The 20,593-nt window shown below is 40.6% G+C and overlaps 2 protein-coding genes across 5 annotated transcripts in view; one reads left to right on the forward strand and one right to left on the reverse strand.

The window, feature by feature from the left end:
* smu1a (SMU1 DNA replication regulator and spliceosomal factor a) overlaps window positions 1–20,593 on the forward strand; it is a 222,968-nt gene that overhangs the window by 92,040 nt on the left and 110,335 nt on the right. The gene's annotated exons all lie outside the window — the stretch shown is intronic.
* LOC101172174 (complexin-1) overlaps window positions 1–20,593 on the reverse strand; it is a 53,236-nt gene that overhangs the window by 3,932 nt on the left and 28,711 nt on the right. For both annotated transcript variants that reach the window (XM_004073605.5, XM_004073606.5), the window contains exon 3: window positions 1,982–2,157. In XM_004073605.5, coding sequence (XP_004073653.1) covers window positions 1,982–2,157 — 176 coding nt within the window. The remainder of the gene's footprint in view (window positions 1–1,981; window positions 2,158–20,593) is intronic.

A 20,593-nucleotide genomic window follows, 5' to 3' on the forward strand; every position in this document is an offset into this window, starting at 1 on the left:
ATCAACCTTTTACAGTATAAAACTTTTAGTGACTTTTGGTTTCATCTTTTGGTTTTCGATCATAGATCCTTTATTTTTTATATGATAAAAATCATTGATATTTCATTGTAGATAAACCAGATATAAAAATGCAAGTGTTCTTTCAAGTACCTTGTCTTGTTTTGTTTAGCTTTTTAAAATATTTATGCATGAATGAATATTCTTACAACCTTTTGGGCCTATCATTCATAAGTTTGGAAAAGGCATCAGAAACTGTTTTTTGGGGGGAAATTGTCTTTATCACCCTGAAAGGCTTGCCTTTGTAAAAGCAGCAGGGCTAAGTTTGTGGGATTAGCCCTGTTTGAGTACTAAATCAAACTGTAAACAAAATATGATATATTTTTCAGAATTGTGCTAAAATGATGCAGCTAGTGGTTGAAATAGCCGAAGAAAATTCTGCAGCTTTTCCCTGCTGGTGTCTGTAGAAGTGTTTTCTGTAGATCTGCAGGGTTTCAGATCACCGAAAGGTCAGCTGTTTGAGTAATGCCCGTTCTGCAGGCAGAGCAGCAGACACCCATCTGGACTCCTCTGTGACCCGTTTAGTGTTGTGCCAGACTCGCGTTAATGGAATTCTGGTTTGATAAATATTTTAAGGGAAGTGAATGGAAGCAGTGGAAATATCTCTGCCTGTAGGAGTGGCTGCATGGAGATGACAGTTATGTTTACCTCCAGCTAAATGACCATCTTTCCCGTCATTGCCATTTTCTGGCTACGGCACACGGATAAATCTGATAAATGAGAATTCTTTAGGCTTTTCTGAACAGTGTTACTAAAAAAAAAATCTTCCAGGATAACATTCAACAAGCACAAACTTTTTATTGTCTGATGTTTTGCTCACCCATTGCAATTTGCACAACAAGGGCGTCCATTTGTAATTTGAAGTTAACGTACAGATGCACCCAGAGGTCATGCGTGTGGCAGCAGTGCATTTCAGGCATCCAAAGTTCAAATATCTGAACTTTGGTGAAGTTTTACCGTCAACCAATCAGGGACTCAGATTTCACCCGTGACATGTTGATGATGTCATCAGTGGGTGGAGTCCAAAACCAACATGAAGGAAAATCTGATCATTCTCTTCCTGAACTTTCATGTCCCTCTAATTTTACTTTCGTTCTTTCCTCCTCTGACTTATGCGGGAGAGCAAGGCGTCAAACTGGGCCACAGAGAGACGGAAGTACTGTCATTCAGACGCCGCTCCTGCAGTAGACGATGAAGCTCTACCGCACTGGTAGAGTCTATGAATGATCTCATGAACCCAAACACAGAGACGTGACTGCCGATGCTTTTCTAGAGCTCTTCAACATCAATAAACCTGCTCTAAACATACGTATCATCCGTGTCTACCATGCAGCGATGAGGCTAAAAACTTTGGACAGAAGCTCCTCCCACTTTCTGGACAGGCTTCAGCAGCGATTTTGTAGGACGCACATTTGATGCACGAATCAATGTGAACGCAGCATAACTGTGATAGAATTTATAGATCCTTTTGTTTGTGTTTCAAATCAATGCTTGATTGAATTACCGCACTGAACTGGATTGTTCTGTTGTTGTAGTGGTTCTTTCATTGGATGTTCCATTTTGTGTAGCATCTTAGGAGGGACTCTGTTGTGAATTTGGAGTTTTATAAATAAACGGTGTTGAATTGAAAACCATGTTGCTGAACAAATTGAAGGACATAGAGAAGGTCAAGTGCCAGATAGATTGCTTTTTTTTTATTTGGTTAGCTGGTTTAAAGTGTAATTACATCTTTTTAATGGATTCTTCTTTGCAGCAAATTGATTCATATTTCATTTAAAGGTTGCTCGAACCTTAATAACCCCTTTAAACATGCAATAAAACAACATTCTCAGAGAGTAAGACATGTAATCACTATGCTGTCTGGAAGATATTGTACAGCTGTACAGATCAGTTTCTATATTGATATGCAAACATTTGAGTTTACCTTGTCCCTGATGCCCTGCCGGAGGTTTTCTCTCTCAGCCTCCATTTTTGCATATTTGGCCTTCCTCTCCTCTTCCTGTTGCCTCAGTGCTTCTTGCCGTTCTTCCTCTTTTTTCTGGGCATCAGGATCCTTCTCCTCTTCCCCACCAAGCATCTTTCCCATGTCTTTGGTGGCCCCTGTGGAAGAGAGCGTGGAGGCACGTTAGTCTGGCAGTTTGTAAGTCATCGCACAGATTCCCTCAACGTTATTGTTGTTGGTCGGCGTTCGCTGTTCTCTGCAACGCCCCGGAGATTTGGAGAATTCAATAGATCCTGCTTTGGGTCAGTAAAAGAGTGGCGCAGTCGCCCTTCCAGCCAACTGGTGACAGAAATTTCTGAGAATAGGGGGAACACGGGCCAGGGGCCACAAGCATCAGCATGAGAGGAGAGCCACCGCTATTAATTATTAACAATTGTCTTGATTGTCTTTGTGTCGCTCCCGCTGGCCTTTGGCATCTCCAGCAGAGGCTGACGGCCTCATGCAAAGCCTCCATTGGGCGATGAAACGAAAGGCTTTGAGTACTGCGGAAAAGACCAGAACAAATGCTCTGGGGTTCATTCTGACCCCGATCTGCTCTTGTGTCTGGATGTGTTAGATATGCTAAACAAGAGATCAAACGTTGCTAAAATACTCTCTAGTCATTGTGCTCCTTATCTATTTACGATTTAAGATTAGTCAGAGTTTAACATGTCAAGCCTAAAGGCATCAAAGCAGCTGAACTGTAAATGTTCAGCTTTACGTTGATAACACGTTCGTGTAATTACAAATTATGGGAGTCTAAAAAAACGTTTTCCAAGAAGCTGAAAACACACATGCTGACAGTAAGAATTGCTTATTGAAGTCTGCAGAAGTGCTTCGCCTTTTTCCCCACGCGTGGCTGAGGAGCATCTGCTGTGTGCTGCAGGCGTCCAATGACACGCTTCATAAGTCGCTGTGTTTCAGGTCGTCCACGTAACTCCAGTCACATTACATGATCCACCTCACGCTTTTATGTCAGCTTATATACAAACAGCAGAGCTAAATACGTTTTTATTTCAGATACTCATCCTTTTTGATGTTAAACTATAGAGTTTCTCCTCTGGAGACTTTTAGCTGTGAGCCAGAATTTTTGTGTGAAGCTGAGTCCAACACAATGCAGAGTTGGGCCAAAAAAACCCCAAAAAAAAACCACCTTGAAATCTTCATTAACACAACGACGTTTGGTGAAAGTGTAAAGACGGTGAAGAACAATTATGTCAAGGTTCAGCTTTAGCCCCATCTGCCCTTACGGGTGGATACAGGCTGTCTGAAAAAGGGTCAAACCTGTCTAACGCAGGTGGCTGGCGCGAAATAGCAAGGTCAAAGGTCGCTCAGTGAGGGTACATTCTTTTGGCTGAATAGAAAAAGGAGCTTAAGGACAAACTAAAGACATGAAGCCCAATGAGTGGCGTTTGTTTTTTACACAAAGGCAAAAAAAAAAAAAGGATTTTAAGAATCCCTAAAAGAGATTCTTTTTTTCATTGGCTTCTTCTCTTTTTTTAATCGTCTACTTTTAGACTTTTTTGCTGCTGTTGTTGAAATCCCACAATGTCAGACTAGTCAACAGATCAAATGATGCTGACGAGGCAAACTAAAAATATATCATGATGTAATTACAGAAAAACAAACAGAGGCCAGAGGAACCTTTTAACATCTAGAGCAGAAAGAACAATTCCTTTCGGTTTGACGGGTTACATAATAGAAGAGTAAAGAGTTTAAAAAACAAACAAACAAACAGATATTTTGTTAGGAGTGGAAAGAGTTGAAACCAGGGAGCAGAACATTGAATGATGCAGCAGAGGAAATGAAGTTTGTTTGAATGTAAGGCGGAGCTTCCCCAGAGTGCTAAGATATGAAAACGGCAACAAAAAAGCAAAAGTCAGTGCTGATTAAAAGTGATGCTCCTTAAGAGGATCTGTAGTCCTCCTGCCTTTGCTCCCTGTCTGTCAGTGATAGCTCCTCTTTCCAGCTCAGTAGTTGGATGGAGGCCAGCCCTTTAGGAGCGCTCAGACAAATCCTGAACCTTAGACTCTGTGGTCAGCAGAGAAACGGGCGATAATGAGAACAGGGCCTCCATTACCACAGCAGGCAAACCTGAAACAAGCTCTCCCTGTGAACTCGCATCACGTCTAAGGTCTCCATCACAGTCTGCTGCTCTCTGGAGGAGAACTTTAAAGATGGAGCCCTCTGCCTTTGCAGGAAAGTGATGACAAAATCACAACCTCCAGGTTTCTGCTGTTGTAACGGAGCAGGTCAAGCCTTCACAGGGCAGTTACTGCGGTGTTCTGAGGAACACTTCTAATGTGTTTCTGTGTTCTAATAACAATTATTTATTTGATTTGAGAACACTTAAAGACGCAGAATAAAAGAATTGTACAAGACGAAACATATCATACATACATACATCAAAATATTTTATTTCTACATAATTTTCTGTTACTAAAGTCCTACCTGGATATTTGTTATAAAACCTTAATAATTGATGCAGTGATTGAAGTCTAAAAAATGTTTGTTTTTTTAATGAAACAATTTGTTTATGAACAGAGGAGGCAAAAACTTTTCTCGGTCGTACATTTATGCTCTTAAGAAACTTAACACGCCCATAAAAAATCAACAAGGAAAATTGACAAACTCTACAATGAAGGAGAAACTTTATCCACAAACTCCACAATAAAAGGAGAAACTTTATTGACAAACTCTACAATGAAGGAGAACCTTTATCGATAAACTCCACAGTGAACGAGAAACTTTATCGACAATCTCCAAAATGAACGAGAACCTTTATCGATAATCTCCACAATGAACGAGAACCTTTATCGATAATCTCCACAATGAACGAGAAGCTTTATCGACAAACTACAAAATAAACGATAACCTTTGTCAACAAACTATACAATGAACGAGAAACTTTATCCACAAACTCCACAATAAAAGGAGAACCTTTATTGATAAACTCCACAATGAACGAGAATCTTTATCGACAAACTCCAAAATGAACGAGAACATTTATCGATAAACTTCACAATGAACGAGAACCTTTATTGACAAACTCCACAATAAACGAAAACCTTTATCGACAAACTATACAATGAACAAGAACCTTTATGTACCGGGGTGTTAGAGATGTCATTTCTGTTCTCATCATTAAGTTTATTTCTAACATTCTTCTACAGTCATCTTTTAATCCTTTATGTAAACAGAATTTACGGTTGCTAGGTGAGGGATTACCAAAATACTCTGAAATAACTGACTAACTGTAACAGACTAAATGATGTCAAAACTTTGGAGGCTATACATAACACGGTAAAATAAAAAAAATTTTTAAGTAACTCCTAAATTCCTATAAAAGATTATACATTGACTTAAAATCTTCTTCCTTGAAACGTTTAGCCGCTCATTCAAGTGACTTAATCAGTGAAATGCAACTTCCAGACTACGCCATCTCGATGAAGGCGTCGCAGGGTGGAATATCCTCTATCACACATCCACTCACTCTCACACTCACACCTATGGACAATTTAGAGTTGCCAATCAACCTATGTAGCATGTTTTTGGACGGTGGGAGGAAGCCGGAGATCCCGGAGAAAACCCACGCATGCACGGGGAGAACATGCAAACTCCACACAGAAAGGTCCCCCATTGATGTTGTGTTTTTCATGTCCCCCAGCCGGGACTTGAACCGGGGGCCTTCTTGCTGTGAGGCAAGAGCGCTAACCACTGCTCCACCGTGCAGCCCTAAAATTAAAATTAAAGACTAAAATTAAAGACGTGTGATTTCATCAAAGGATCACAAGTTAAACCTGTAAAATATTCTTTGGTGAATTATTTGGTTGTCAAAGACCAAAAATCTTTTTTTTAAGGTTTTAAAGCTTTTAAAAAAATCTATCAGTAGACAACAAAAAAATAAAATTAAAGTTCTAAAACCCAGCATGATCACTAACAACTGCAGTGTAAATCCATCTTTCATATCGTCCATATGTATTCAGATCATTTACTTTATTGGTTAAACCGTGTGAAGCCGAATGCACGTAAAATACAAGAAACATTGAATTTCTATGAATAAAAAATTGCTGCTTCCCTCCTTCCACGGTTCCCGTAATCTCTTTTCTTCAGGCAATTTCCTTCTTTCTATAGAGATGCCAAGCAATAAGAGTGTTTTATCATTGACCGCATGTTTCTTAGCTTTCATAAAGACTTCAGCAGTTAGTCTGAACTTGAATCCTTCTGCTTGCCTGACATCCAAAACTTTATATATTTTTTGTAAGAAGAGTCGGAACTAGGGCTGGGTATCACCAATGATTTCCAGAATCGATTCAATTCACCTGAGTCTCGATCGATTCGATGACATGGCAGTTTCCGCACATACTTATCATTTTTCCCATTCTTTCGATCCACTTGATTCGATTCGATTCAATTTTGAATTTACGGTTTACACATTTAGACATATTTGCATAGAAATACAAAAATATTAAATATATGTTTTAAAAATATTCATATCAATCTGACACAGTTTGCATACTGTAAAATGTATTAGTGAAATAATAAACCAGAGAGATTGTTAACACCGCACAGTGTTACATGATTTCTCAAACGGAGAAGCTCCAACAAAAATATGCAGATCATTAACATAACACTGGGCTGTGCAGCTGACCCTGGTGCAGTGTGGTGTGGCTTAGACCAGGCCTTAGACCAGTCACACCCACACAAACACACACACACTGAAGAAGGTTTGGGGAAGAGAAGGAGGGAGGTAAGAATGTGTGCCCTGTCTAGGCTACCCCACATTGGTGGGACACAGCCTGGGTATATAGATAGATAGATTAACATTGTAAAGGCTCTAAACAGAATCGTATTACAAAAATAAATGTTCTGCCTCTCCTGGAGGACATTTCAGTTTGGCCACTAGGTGGAGCTTAAACTCTACCGTTACACTTTATTCCAGAAGATTTTACCAAAAAACGGTGCTTCAGACCATAAATGGTTACTTTAAAAGAATGTTTTCTTAAAAAATTCCTGCCTGTGAGTCTATAAAGATGTTCATCATGTCAGCAATGTATGTTTAGGTCAAACAAGCGTTAGCATTAGCCGTCCTATGGGAAATTCCATTATACGTTAGCATCAGGCTAGCAGACATTGATTCTCTTATGCGTTAGGTCACCTGAAAAGGAAAGGCATAAAAGATCAATCTCTACTTCTATGGATTGATTATTGATTTATTGAGCTCGGATTGATTCCGATTGATTAATCGATTCTATCAAGTCAAAACTGCTTCAATGTTTTGGTTTTTAGGAATTTGGGCTATCTTTTCATTTTATTTACTAAGCGTGAGTCATATGAAATAGAAAATAAAATGGAAAATATCTTACAAATATAAGATTGAAATGTGAATTTACTGTTTTACTGACAAACTGGTATACATAACATCTTGGATCAGTATTTCTGTATTTCAGTCAGGCAAACTCATGCAGTAGAATATATTTATTTTCACATACTTTAATTTTCACATTATTTAAGTTGGCATTCACAATCTTTTCGAGATAATTTTTTTCCATAAAACTTTTGGGTAATAACCCCGAACGGAGCCCACAGGTGGAAGCCGGGGAGGAGGGTGGGGCGACGAATGCAGCGCTTGTGGTAAGGAAGAGAATGAACAGATGCACACCTGGACTTAAATAGGAAGCTGAACAGGTGAGTTAATTAACTACCGCCCTAGGGGAGTAACCGAAGTAAAATACTGCAGAGTCTACCTGCCTGAAAGGCGAACAAGTTCGCTTATTGATGGTTGTTGTATGAAACATGGAAGGCTCTTTGTTTTTGTTTTTTTTGCTGATGTTTTTCGACAGAGCAAACGGGCCGTCCGGCTCATGGTGGCAGTAACTCTTGAAGAACGAAGATAAATGTCATCTGTGATCAAGCATTTTGTCTGTGAAGGTTTAGCGCAGATTTGATGTGAAACAGTAGAGCCGGCAGGGCTGAACGTCCTGGTTTGTTGCTATAAACCTGCTGATCTACTAAAAAAGGGAAGAAAGATCATCATTTCTGTTCATGAGAATACTTCAGAGAATTAGGCCAGATCACACAAAAGCCACTTTTGAGAGTGATTGTCAAACCACTTTAATAAAGATCTGGTCATGTGTGATAACTCTTCACAGGAGGGTTTTTCTTTTAGGTCAGATGGATCCTGGGAGCTAATTGTTGAGCAGAAGAGGCTTAAGTGTAAACCTGAACAAGGATTAGAGAAAATTTCACGAAATTGTTAATAGTTGAGTCAAGAGGAGGATTATAGCAGAGCTGAAACTTGAAGAGTTTGTGAAAATGTGAGGAAAATGCGTAAAAGCAAAAGAGAAGCTGAAGGTGCAACGCCTGGTTTCCTCTTTCTGCACGTGCACAGATTTTCAAACCAGCTGCTTTGTGTGTGTTAGGGAACAATACTGGGGGGTTTATGCTGACGCCGCCTTAGCTGGTCCCTTGTGGATGAGTGAGGTGTCAGGCAAAGAAAAGCACAAAAGACAATAGGAAAAATAAGAGAAAGCTTATTTCCAGAACAGGAAAAACCAGGCCATTTAGAAGAGGTTTGTCCTTAAAGCACAGCTTTGAGATAAAAACTATGACTAAGTGATAAATGGAGAAAACCCGGACAGTAAAGATAACAAGATCCAGAGGGGGAATAAAATGTGTGGGCAAAGACAGAAAGAGAAAATGGGGACACATTTGGAACAATAAGGTGATAGGAGAGGTTAAATAAAATGCTGTGGCTCCTCTTCTACCAAAGGAAGTCAAATCATGTGAAGATGTGAAGAGATAAATGATGGCCGTTGACAGGAGGTTCGAGGACTCTGCGTCCCTGTTTTCCCATCTGTCGGCAATCCTCAGCAGGTCTTCCACCCGCCTCCAGGACCAGAATCATTGCTCTACTGACCTACACTAGACAGGAAGGTGGAACCAGAACTCTGTGGAGACCACCAGGTAAAGCTTGGAGCCAAATGAAAACAGCTGTAGGCGATGACCGATGTTCATTTGGAGGGAAACACCTTTTACTCACATTTCTATTTACTCCAACATACCTTCGAAGCATTATCATGACGGTAGATGAAAGGTAGACTTTGTAACGAAAACCTAAAACGCTCATCTTACAATGTCTAGGTATTGAATTCCCCTTTAACCCCGAAGTTAACATTCTCTCTACGACCATAACTCTTCAACGGTTTACGCAATTGGCATTATTCCAGTGGATTCTGAAGCAGAGAAAACCAGCCTTGGACTGATATGTAGTAAAATGTTTACCCAATCAACATAAACCAGCTCACTCTGTCTTGGAGAAAAGTGGCTTACAGTGTTGCCTACTGGTGCAAAGCCGACATGATCAACTGCTTATGCTGGTGTCAGATCATTCAAATTGATGGTCGAACGGTCGAAGAGTAAAGGTATGTTGCCGCAGACGAGGGTAAAGGATGTGTAGAACATCTGACACTTTTCTGCTTAGATGGTGGATCTTTTATCACAGATGTATACAGAATCCCTCATTTATCATGGGAGTTCTGTATCTCTTCCTTTGGCCATCTGATTATTCCTGCAGGGTATCTGATAACTGGCAGTGCGTAGCTGTTTATTGCCCGGGTCTTGTTCTTGCCATTGAGCTGGCTTCTCAGGTTCTGTTAGAATAAATATATATATAGATGTATATATATAGATATATATATAGACGGTTCTGTACTGCGATCAACAGGCTGTTTGGCTCAGAAATATTCTGTTCTGCGTCAGAGCTGTAGGGATCTTTTTAGTCCCTTAATGTTTGTTGTTGTTCTCAGAAAATTATTTCATTGAATGTAGTTTGAATTCACTTTGGATTAAAAAAAAAAACTTGCGGTGAAGGAACTAGTGCTACTTAATATTTTATATTGCAAACTTTGCTGAGTTCATGTGGAAGTCAGAGGCGCTTTGTGATGTTCTCAAAGATGTGCGGCTGTTTTGAACTCCCACATCAGGTTTGTGTCAGCGTCGCCGTGCGGAGAAGATCTGTTGTTAAAGCAGCACTGAACCACTCGAACATTCACTTGTTTGTTCTCATCCTGACTGTTTACCGCTCTGGTTTTTGGAAGGAAACTCTCCTTGCAGAGCTCAAACAGCAAGGGGAAGGAGACGACCGCAACGGGAGAATGTCGCCTCCCTGTTGCTCAGAGTGACTTAGGGAGTAGGGAGACATCGTTTTATAGCCGGATGGTGTTCGGTTGAATTTCCAGGTCCTTGGAAAAAAACAACAACTCTTTTTCATCAAGGAGTGTTGTTAAAGTGGTCTTTCCTGCAACACATGTTCCAAAAGAAGTGATGCTTCTGTCTGACTGTTATTTCTTCTTTCTTATGAGAGGAGAGCCTAGTGGGGAAGAGCTGAAACATGATGTTCGATTCTTGACCTAGAGCCAACACTGCAGACATGCTGAGCGTGTTTGCAGGAGGAAGGCCAAACTTCTGTAGTATTTGGATGAAACCGCACAGGCATTTTGAATTAAGTCATCCATCGGTGAGATTCAGAATAATAAAAAAAAGTGGCTGGCCTTGAGGAACTAAAGAGAGGTTCAAAATACTTCTGCTTTCCCCTCACACTTAAACTAAAAATGCACTAAAAAATGTATACTGACTGAAACTGAAAGCTGAATAAGTCACAGTTAATCATGAAGAAATGATTTTTTCTAATCTGTTAGTCTTTAATTCATAGTTTTATAAATGAAAGTTCCACCTTCATGTGTTTAAAAGAAGTTTGATTGGAAATTTGAATAAATAATCAATATTTAAGGAAAATTCTGTCAAATAGTGAGCTAAACCAAATGGTGAACTTTTGAATCCAAATCAGATCATTTCTACGTTTTAGCAACGACACTCATGAAGCATGATGCCCGGCGCGGTGTCCATTATCAGAAATAAACGGACGATGTGGCGGCGTGAACCGTCCGGCGCGAAGGACTCCCCAAAGGGCATCATCCTGCCTATACCACCGTCACTTATGAAATAAATAAATACAGAAGGGAATTGTTAGAACATCAATCTTGGTATTTTTAACGTTTCGCCTTTTAACACTGGAGATATTTTTGGCAACAGTCATGCTTTTTGACGTTCTGGAACTGTTCGATTGTTTATGTTGTGGACGTAAATCTGCTAATTCTGAGGCAGAGATAGGCTGCTTTTCTGTTCGCTTTGCACTGTCATGCATGCATGTGTTACGGCACAGTGCGGCTTTTCTCTGCAACAAAATCATCTGATTCATGATGAATGCATTAGCAGTTAAGGAGCTATGGTAGTAAAAGTATGTAAACACTGGAGCTCCGATGTTAAAGGGTTTTCTACGATTATGTGATGGAATTGGAAAAGTTACATTGGAATTAGGAACTACGAAACATGCAGCAGCAAATACAACGTGACTTAAGATCGTTGAAATTTTGTTTTTGTCGCTAAAATATTTTGCAGTTGCAGAGCTAGATAAGCTAATTCTCTCTAAGAGTTCTGGTAAATCGCCTGTCCGTCCTGGGGGAGGATCCCTCCTTCATGTGGACACCCCTGAGGTTTCTTTTCTGGAATCCGTTTTTTACTTACAGAGAAGGAGAGTCAAAGGGCAGAGATGTCCAGTTTAGCTTAGTCTGTTTAGCTAGTTCTGTTTAGAATTCTCCGATTAAATTCTATGTATTCATTATCCTTATGACTTTATGTTTACTTTACAAATACCGGTACGAAGCCCATTGAGACGACTGTTGCTGTGATTTTGGTCTGTATAAATAAAATTGAATTGAAATATTGTTTCCAGGAATCCTTTTCAGTTCCATTTTGGGGGGGAAGAGTCTAGTGGGTTACTGCTGTGAAGCTTTGTTGAAACGTTGTGTGTCAGTCAATCTAATGAATGAGGTCACATCGTTGTATTTTCTTACTAATTAGCTTTCTTCTACACCTAATTATAGCTGCTTTTCCGCGCCAAGCTGCTGTTTGCTTTGTCCTGTCAGGTGCGATCTTCAAAGCAATTATGTTTGTGTCAGATGTGACAGAAATTTGCTTTAGCTCTCTGATGAAAAACGGCTCCTGATGATTCCTTCTGCGGAGATCAGAGGCCCGAAGGGTTTCATTCATTTGAATAATCCAATTCGACAAAAGTGCATTTTTGAATATTTAAAGAGCCGCAGGTGGAGATGCCGAAGCGACGGGCCACATCGGCTTTGATTAGAAGAATAAGTCAGTGGAAATCAGAATTCGGTCTTTACAAGTTTTCACTTCATTTTCAGGTTCTTCTTGTGCTTTTCTCTCAGGTTTGAGGTAAGAACTTTAACACATTTGGAGATAATCAGCAGGTTCTCCAATTTACAGGTTTCCTCTGTTCAGCTCTGAAGAAATACTAAATATTCTTTAGTATTTCATATTTTTCTCAGCAGACTTAAATGCAGTTTCTTCTGTAATGTGGAAAAATGTATCTGAGTAATTCTGCATGTTCTAAAGAAAAAGGAGCCAAGTTTAGAAGCATCCATGAACCCTACATTTGCACTTTTCTGTAATAGTATTCCCCTCATGGTTTAGGTGTTTATGCAGTTCCCGCCTCAGCTCTGCAATAAAAATTCCTTTCATCTGTTCGCGGACGGATTCTCTCGTGTTTCCTGAACTTTCTGACAGATTTTTCCTTCTGTAATCTCTCTGAAGTTTTTAGTCTAAAAATGAATCTAAACGTCTCTTTTTGGGACAAAGATTTATATCAAAAGCTTCGCACAGATGCGTAAACTCACCTAAGTCGACAGAATTCAGCTTTTTATTTATAATCTGGACCACCAAGAAAGAAAATCCCTTCTGTGTTCCAAGACATGAATAAACAATTGTGGATCAAATGACATTCAGAGTGAAATGAACGAACCGGGAAGACCAAACTGGAGGATGTGACCTTCAAGAAAAGCTGTTTCCGCTGCATCGTCTGCGTCGCCTCCTGAGTTAGACTCGTCCTGACTGAAAACCTCAGGGATGTATCGGCAGCTCACACATGGAACCCAGCACCCAAATCTTTGCCCTCTTGGAGTGAAAAGGGTAACTTTGCCCTCCTGCTTCCACGCTAACATCAGGCCTGATGGTCGGACGCTCCTGACAGATTCCTGTTTTACCAAAACCACATTGGCTTCAATCCTCCCCAGGAATCTCTGATTGTTTTTATCGATCGCGTTGGGGGGGATCTGATATCAGGGATGAAAAATGCCATTATTTATACATGAGACCACACTGTGGGAGGGGGGGGGGGGCGGCTTTGCTTTGAAGCTTTTTGAGGGTGTTAAAAATTGAAATAAGATTCAGTCGCTCCCTCCCCAGCATGAGTAGCCACGCAGTGTGAACCGGTTCTGCATGACTCCGACAGCTCGGCAGTTTCCGCACTAATTCATCAAATCCGAAAATGTGGACGGCAACGCTTGCACGGTTAGAGGTTTCATGGCAGGGCATGCCGAAAAGTATCACCTGACATTTTCCTTTTGACTTATTCACCATCATCCTGTCTGGAAATGAGAGAATTGTCGCTCATAAAACAGTGCCGCTCACCCTGCAGCTTCATGAAACATTAAAGGTGTGAGAGGATTGCAGTAAAAAAGATTTCCTTTCATGAACAGCTAATGCTTTAACTGCTACTACTTTATTTACTTTTATTCTTTTTAATTCTGTTTTTAGTAAGTTCGATTTATATTACTTCCATCCATCCATCCATCCATTACCTTTTAGTTTTTTTCTTTCTTTTAATAAATAAAAGTTTCAAGTAAATATTGGTTAAAAATCATAAGGATTTGAGACATCTTTTTGTTAACATTCCTCCTGTTTTAATCCAAAAAAGGGAAGTTATTTAAAAAAAAGAAGCTGAATAATTAGCAACGGACAAACTTAACTGAATAAAAGAGGAAAATGCCAGGCAGCAAACCCAAATGCTTTAGTTACTAACATCAAACATTTTATTGGAGCCTTCCTCCACACTTGGGTTTCACACTGACCTCTAATGCAGTTTAAGTCAAAAACACAACCTTCCCTTCAAACCAAATAACACTTGGTTACTAGTTCCAGCTCCGTTAGACATTTCCTTTCCAAAACTGCATGGATGGTGCATCAGATTGTCTCTGTTAAAGCCAGTTCATCTTAAGAAAACATGAACATTTGCTCAAACATATTAGTCTCCAATCTGCATCATAAACTTTGCCTTTAAATGTGACTTTTCTACAACAAATCTCCTCATCAATCTCTTTTGACCTCTAGCTTTCGCTCTGCTCTGCACAGTCTATCCAGTTATGTGTGAAAGGCCAAATCCCATCATGCCTTTCCCTTGACAGATTCCCATCACGCCACATGCTTGGGCTCCTTTTCAGGCGAAGTATTCCTGCTCTGCTTCTAATGTTCACCACTAGACCGATCCCCTGACTGTCCTGCAGCTCTTTGAAGTTTTTCCTTTCCTAGGAAAGGGAAGCAGTTGGAGGATTGAGGTCATCGTTAGATTCTCAGGAAGTTTCTGCGTGTGGGGAGGCTTTCCATGATTTTGAGGAATTTTAAATGCCCATTTAGTGCGTAAAAAAGTGAGAAGAAAGACGAATATCAAAGACGGGGAGAGCAAGCGGAGCGGGAAGACGGAGAAAAGGAAACTGCAGAGAGCTGGTTGTGGAGGAAGTGGAGTGTGACGGCGAGCTTTGCGATGCTGACTCATCCATGTCGCTGACCTTGTCTGGCGGGGGAAGGAGAACAGTAACGAATATCAATGTTTCCTCTGCTGGCGTGAAGCGGGGAAGGGGGAAATCTGGGCCACAGACTACATGTTCTTAACAATGTTTGACAAACTAGCTGCAGCTCAAAGCCCCTTAATGAATTTGCCTGAAAACGGCAATTAGTGGTAGCCTATAACAAGCCAGACATGGGCACGAACGCCGCACGCACACAATTCTAGTTATGAGTTAATATGGTTGATTAATCAGTGACAGGAGATAATTGTAATCTGTCAACATGTGTTCACCCAACATCCACATGTGGTCCAGAAGGAACTGGAGAAAACTGGTTAGCTTTAATGGTGGTAACCAGTTATAGAATTGGTGTATGTAAGTTTTAGGGTGGTGGAACTTCGTGTCTCCGGAAACAATAGAGATTCTCATCTAGAAGATGAAGGTTGACAGAGGGAGACCTCCTAGTGTCCCAGAGAAAATGTTTGCTGATGTTAAAGCAGAGACTGTAAGGTTGACTTCTGACCGTGCAGAAAAGGATTCTGCATTCATGTGCTGATGGAAGATTTGTTGTTTTTCTGACGTTAACCTGTGTTTGCCAAGTCAGATATTTGCACACTACCTCACAAATTTGCACAATCGTTTATTGTAATGACAATAAAATGATTCAGATTCTGACTTATCGGATCCTTCCAACACCACATGAATGCAGCATTTCTCAATGTTTGCGTTTTTCAAATCAATCCATTGATGCACAGTTTTGAAATAAGTCCCAAATGTTCTGTTTTAAAATACATACAGTTATTTTGAATCAAAATGTAATTAATGTTTTGGTCCAGATTCCATGTTATTTCTTGACCAAAACCCTCCACCCATCTGCTCCTGGTCCGGCCTGTCTGTCCAATTTTAGAACTCTTTGTGGCCCACGGGTTAAAACGTTTGCCCACCCCTGCTCTAGTCGTTAGTACTGACGGCGTGCAAATGCCGCACACGCCGTGAGCGTCTGTAGGATGTCCACACGTTGTCTAACGTTTTTATTTCTAACAGTCAGGCTGCTGCAGGGAGCGTGCACGTATCACGTGAACAGCCCTAACTCCTTTTGCAGTCTGAAAGGTTTGGGAGGATGGAAAAAATGACAAAATAAAATCTGTATGACACGCCTGCGCCTCACCTACCTCCCCCTTCCTCACCCGTACGTGTTGCATAAGTGTTCACTACGACCTGTCAAAAAATGTGCACGAACATTTTCACCGAGCACCTCTACGACCTTGATATTTTGTGCTGGTCACCTGCCTGTCCTGTGCAGGTTTGACCATTTTTCACCTGCAGACAGCCCGTATCCAAAGCTCTGACCTGATTATTGTGCAGCGTTCCTCCTTAAAGTCTGTTAGATTCACTGGACAACATTAAAATGAAGATAGTTTGCAGAACGTTCGATTTTTGTTAAAGTTTTATCTGCAGGCTAAACGGTTCAGAGAATACTTTCATCTTGGCTATAAGTAACATTAGATTTAGTGCCGTACGCGTCCAAATTCAAATTTGTCCTTTTGTAACTAATGTTTATGGTGTGGTATGCATACGTAATGCTTTTGTTTCATTCTTATTTATTTTAATAGGTGTTCATTTTACAGTTAGATTGCACAAACAAAAAAAAAACCAAACAAACCCCATACCTGCTGTCAGATTTACTCACATGAAAAACAAAAAAGAAATGTCTGGAGAAATATGAACCTCTCATCCTATAACCCTTTTTTTCTCATTTGAGATGGTACAGCACGTCCCTAATCCCGTGTGTCACTGTGGGTGGGGCAGCATCCTTCCACTTTAAAAGAATTAGGCGTTGAGCCACAAGAGTTGAAAAAACAATTAGTTCCAGACTCCTAGTAGGCAATTTTAGGGTTTTATCCCTAACCACAAAAAGGAATAACAGTTGACTTAAAGGAACTTTAGTTCCAAATACAGCAGTCACTTCACTAACTTTACCCCCAAAAACTTTTTTTTTATGACAAAACCAAAACACGTGAATCAGACCAGCCTCTCCAGTTTCACATTTATCACATGCAGGGTTTCTTTTTTTTAAATTAATGTCTTTTTTTATCAACTGTTGTAATTTTTCGTATACTGATCTCAACTCTTCTGGACGCTGTGCTTTTTTAATGTAGTGGGTCTGTGTACTTTTCTTTTTCTAAATACTAATCTATACTTTTTTTGGCATGGCTGGACGGTAGAGTTTTGTTTTAATCCTGCCACAGTTGTAGGAAGCAGTTAGTTCTCTTCTCATCTTTGCAGGACATTTAAATAAATCTGATAATCCAGGAATTTATTATTGCAGACAGAACGTTTTAATTATAAGCTACATGAGAAATGGTCCTTGTAAAGTGATGCAGATTGATGAAATGTGTAGCAGGAGCGTCTCTGAGTCTCCCATGTGCTGGGATAAGTCGGTGTGGTTGCATCAGCGGTGTCCTGTGGCTGTTTTCAGAGCTGGTCTGCAGCAGCAGCTCGCTGAAACCTTCTGACAGGCTGAATGTGCGAGAGCCGTCCTGAGTCACGCAGGACTCCACACGCGTCCACCGCCCCGAGTGCCTGGCTCAACAACACGCGGCCACTTCGTGTTTATGAATCAGTACTTTTCTGCATGCGACAGGAGCAGCTCACTTGGAAAATGAACCTTTCCTCTGGAGGCTGAACGGCGAGCTGGTCTGTGGCAGATTCTGTGGAACCCGCGAGGAGGAGAGAGTTCAGGAGGCTAAGTGGACCTGGAAGGTGCAGGATGGGGAGGAAGCTGATGTCAGAACGAGTCAAGTTGTTTCTGTGGTTGAAATGAAGTTTGGCATGCAGGCTTGTTTTGTCACAATAAGAGCCTCCCTTCATTTCCGCTCCATGCATGCAGAAGAATTTAGTAATTGGTTGAATGCTGTAAATCCTTCAACCCATTGTTTACCTGTTTCTTTATTCTATTATCTTCCGTCATTTTTTTGTCTCTTAAATCCTTCTCCAATTTTTCAGCTATTTTAACCGTTCAACTATTCAAATGTTCAGCTCTTTCAGCTTTTTCCAGTTGTGACTTTTGGTCCTTCAAATCCTTGAACTTTTCCAGATATTCCAGGATTTCCAGGATTTTTGTTTCCATTGGAATTCATGGGGAATCCTTGGTGCAGAAGCTCGCTGGTTCGGCACTTGCATTTTTCATAAAGATATTTTTATTTTATTATTGTGCGGTTTTCACTGTATTTATGATCAACTTTGATGATTTATTTATTTATTTTTGCCAATTTTTTATCCTTTAAGTTTCATTTTCATTCAGCAATATAGCATCAACCCTGCATGTTCTTCTGGAAATGCAGCTCCTTCTAGTTATAAGTAAACTTGCTATGTGGAGTTTTAATGAAACATCTTATATTAACAGAAAAATGCAGCCAAAAATAATTGATGAAACACAGACACTGCTCCATGTAGCCATCAGGCTAAAAACATTTGGCGGTAGCTCCTCCTACACACGTTTTGGACATGTATTTTCAAAACCTTAGCTTTATCTTCCACTGTAGATTGTTCCGGATTTAAACATTGTGATATGTTTACTTCTATGGGATTCATGGTGATACCTGAGAACGCCATCAGTCATTTTTTATTGACCTCTGACCTCAGGAAGAGGCTGCCATCCCCAAAAATCACCTTTAGTAGCTTCTACAAATTCAATCTCCTCCTAGAGATTTCAATCCATCACCTCCTAACTCCATGAGCATCACCGGGAAACCATTTGGGAAATAACGTTTGTTGTAAAGTTCGCTAACGGTGTTGGCGTGGCGACCTCGCAAAAGGTGACGTTCCCCTGTTCCACGTTTTTACAGGATGAATTGTTGCTGAAGCTCAACCTAACAATATAACATGCCATATGAGCATATTAGGAATGTAGGCGTGGTTTACAAAAACTTCTGTTGCCAAGGAAATTCAAAAAATTACTTTTGCCTATTCTTATAAAAACTACATAGACCTGTTTGTCACCCCCAGACAACCAAAAAAAAATAATGGTTGCTATGGAGATAAAACCAACAGAAAAGCCACCATTCAAAAAAAAAGTGTTTTGTTTGATCAGTGTGTAACGTGCAACTCTGACCAGGCTGGCAGGGGCAGACGGGGAGATTGAGCGCCGCTCAGCTATTGAGGACGGGTCTAAAGGGGGAGGCGGGGACCTGGATTTATTTTTGTTCAAATATTATTATCTCCCTTTGTCTCTTTTTTACCTTCTGGAGGAAAATAAGGTGAGAAATGACTTGAAATGCTGATGAAAGGACTCAAACCCGAACACAGCGGAGAAAACAAGGCAGCATTTGATGATGTGACATAAATGTTTTACAGGAAAAAAGTAACGAGTTTCCCACAGATGTGCGGCTTCACTTTATGAAGCTATGAGGTGCTCTCAGACTGAAGTCCCTTTGATGCGCTGCCACATCGGAGCTCTTCTCTTTGCTGCTTTTGCCCGTAAGTGGGGAGAGGAAAGGATCCAGGACTTTCTTATGTAAGACTTGATGTCATCTCCATTTTCCCTCCAACCAGGATCTTTTTCTAATTAGACGCTTTACCCCTTACATGGCATCAGAGCTGCAGTGTAAAATCGTTGTCATTTGCGTGCTCCTCATCACATCTTTGCTTTCTCGTTAGTTCTTTTGTGCGACGGAACAAGGAGACGAACCAGCTGCAAACGAAACGCTTGGAACCGGCATGAAGGGATGAAGGAACGTTTGTTTTTTTGTGGGGATTTTGTGTCGGTTTACCAAACCGGTGGACATGTCCCCTGCTCTGGCTGGAATAAGAAAGACAACTATACGCTGTGAAACAATATGAACAAAATTGAAAATCATAACACACCAATTAACAAAATTTCAGCAGATTCTGAAGTGTAGAAAAGCACCGTGGCGCCGTTAAGCAAACCCAATACGTCGTGCTGCGTTCACACCAGTCTCAACAACGCGTGTTCAAACGGCCACTTCCAATGAAAAGTCCATGTAAATGTGCATATCTGAGCGTTTCAGGCTTCCACATTAGTAACTCCCTTGCTTACGTGTCGCTATGCAAGTCTTTAAGTCTGTTTCGGACGACCTACAAAATGCGGAGCTTTCCAACGCATGTTAAAAGTGAATTCAGTTCAACTTTGACCAATCGGGGACTCGGATTTGGCAGTGACGTGTGAGTAGCGTCCCTTTTTATTTCACAGAAGTGCCAACTGTTTGAAAAGTGATCGTGGAGGCAAAAAGCCGCGTTCAGAACGTTCTTAAACGAGCCCGATGAGTACGTAGCATCAGAATCAGCTGATTCACCTTCATTGCTTAAATGGTTGAAGTCTTACGGTATGTCGAAGAGCGTGTGTCATTTCTTTGTCTTTCTTTGTCTTTTCACCAAACGAAGAGGGAAATCCTTTTGATTAAAAATGTTCTCCTGCAGAACACCCAGATCAGTTGATTCCAGGTTCTGAAGCCGTCTCTATGGCAACCACTCTCTCCAATCAGGAGTGAGCTTGTTGGAAGGCCACACCCCTACCACTTGAAAACAGGCGACAACAAAATGTGTCCATCAAAGGTGTGATGTTAGACCACCTACTTTATCTGAGGCGTCTGATTGGTCAGTTTATAACTTGAACTATGGAAATAATATTATGAAAAAAATTAGGATTATCAAGAACAAGTTAAAGAAAAACATGTTTTAAAAAAAGGCGTTTCGTTTCTTTATAAACCTCTATGGCAGAGGAGGGCAAACTACGGCCCGTGGGCTGGATCCGGCCCGCCTCCATGTAGCTCCAACTGGTGCTTGGTTCGGGGATATTTTAGAATGTCCGTCATTATTGCTTCGCGGCTGTGTAGAT

This window comes from Oryzias latipes, chromosome 10, assembly GCF_053564925.1.
Source record: "Oryzias latipes strain Hd-rR chromosome 10, Olatipes_Hd-rR_3.1".
NCBI lineage: Eukaryota > Metazoa > Chordata > Actinopteri > Beloniformes > Adrianichthyidae > Oryzias > Oryzias latipes.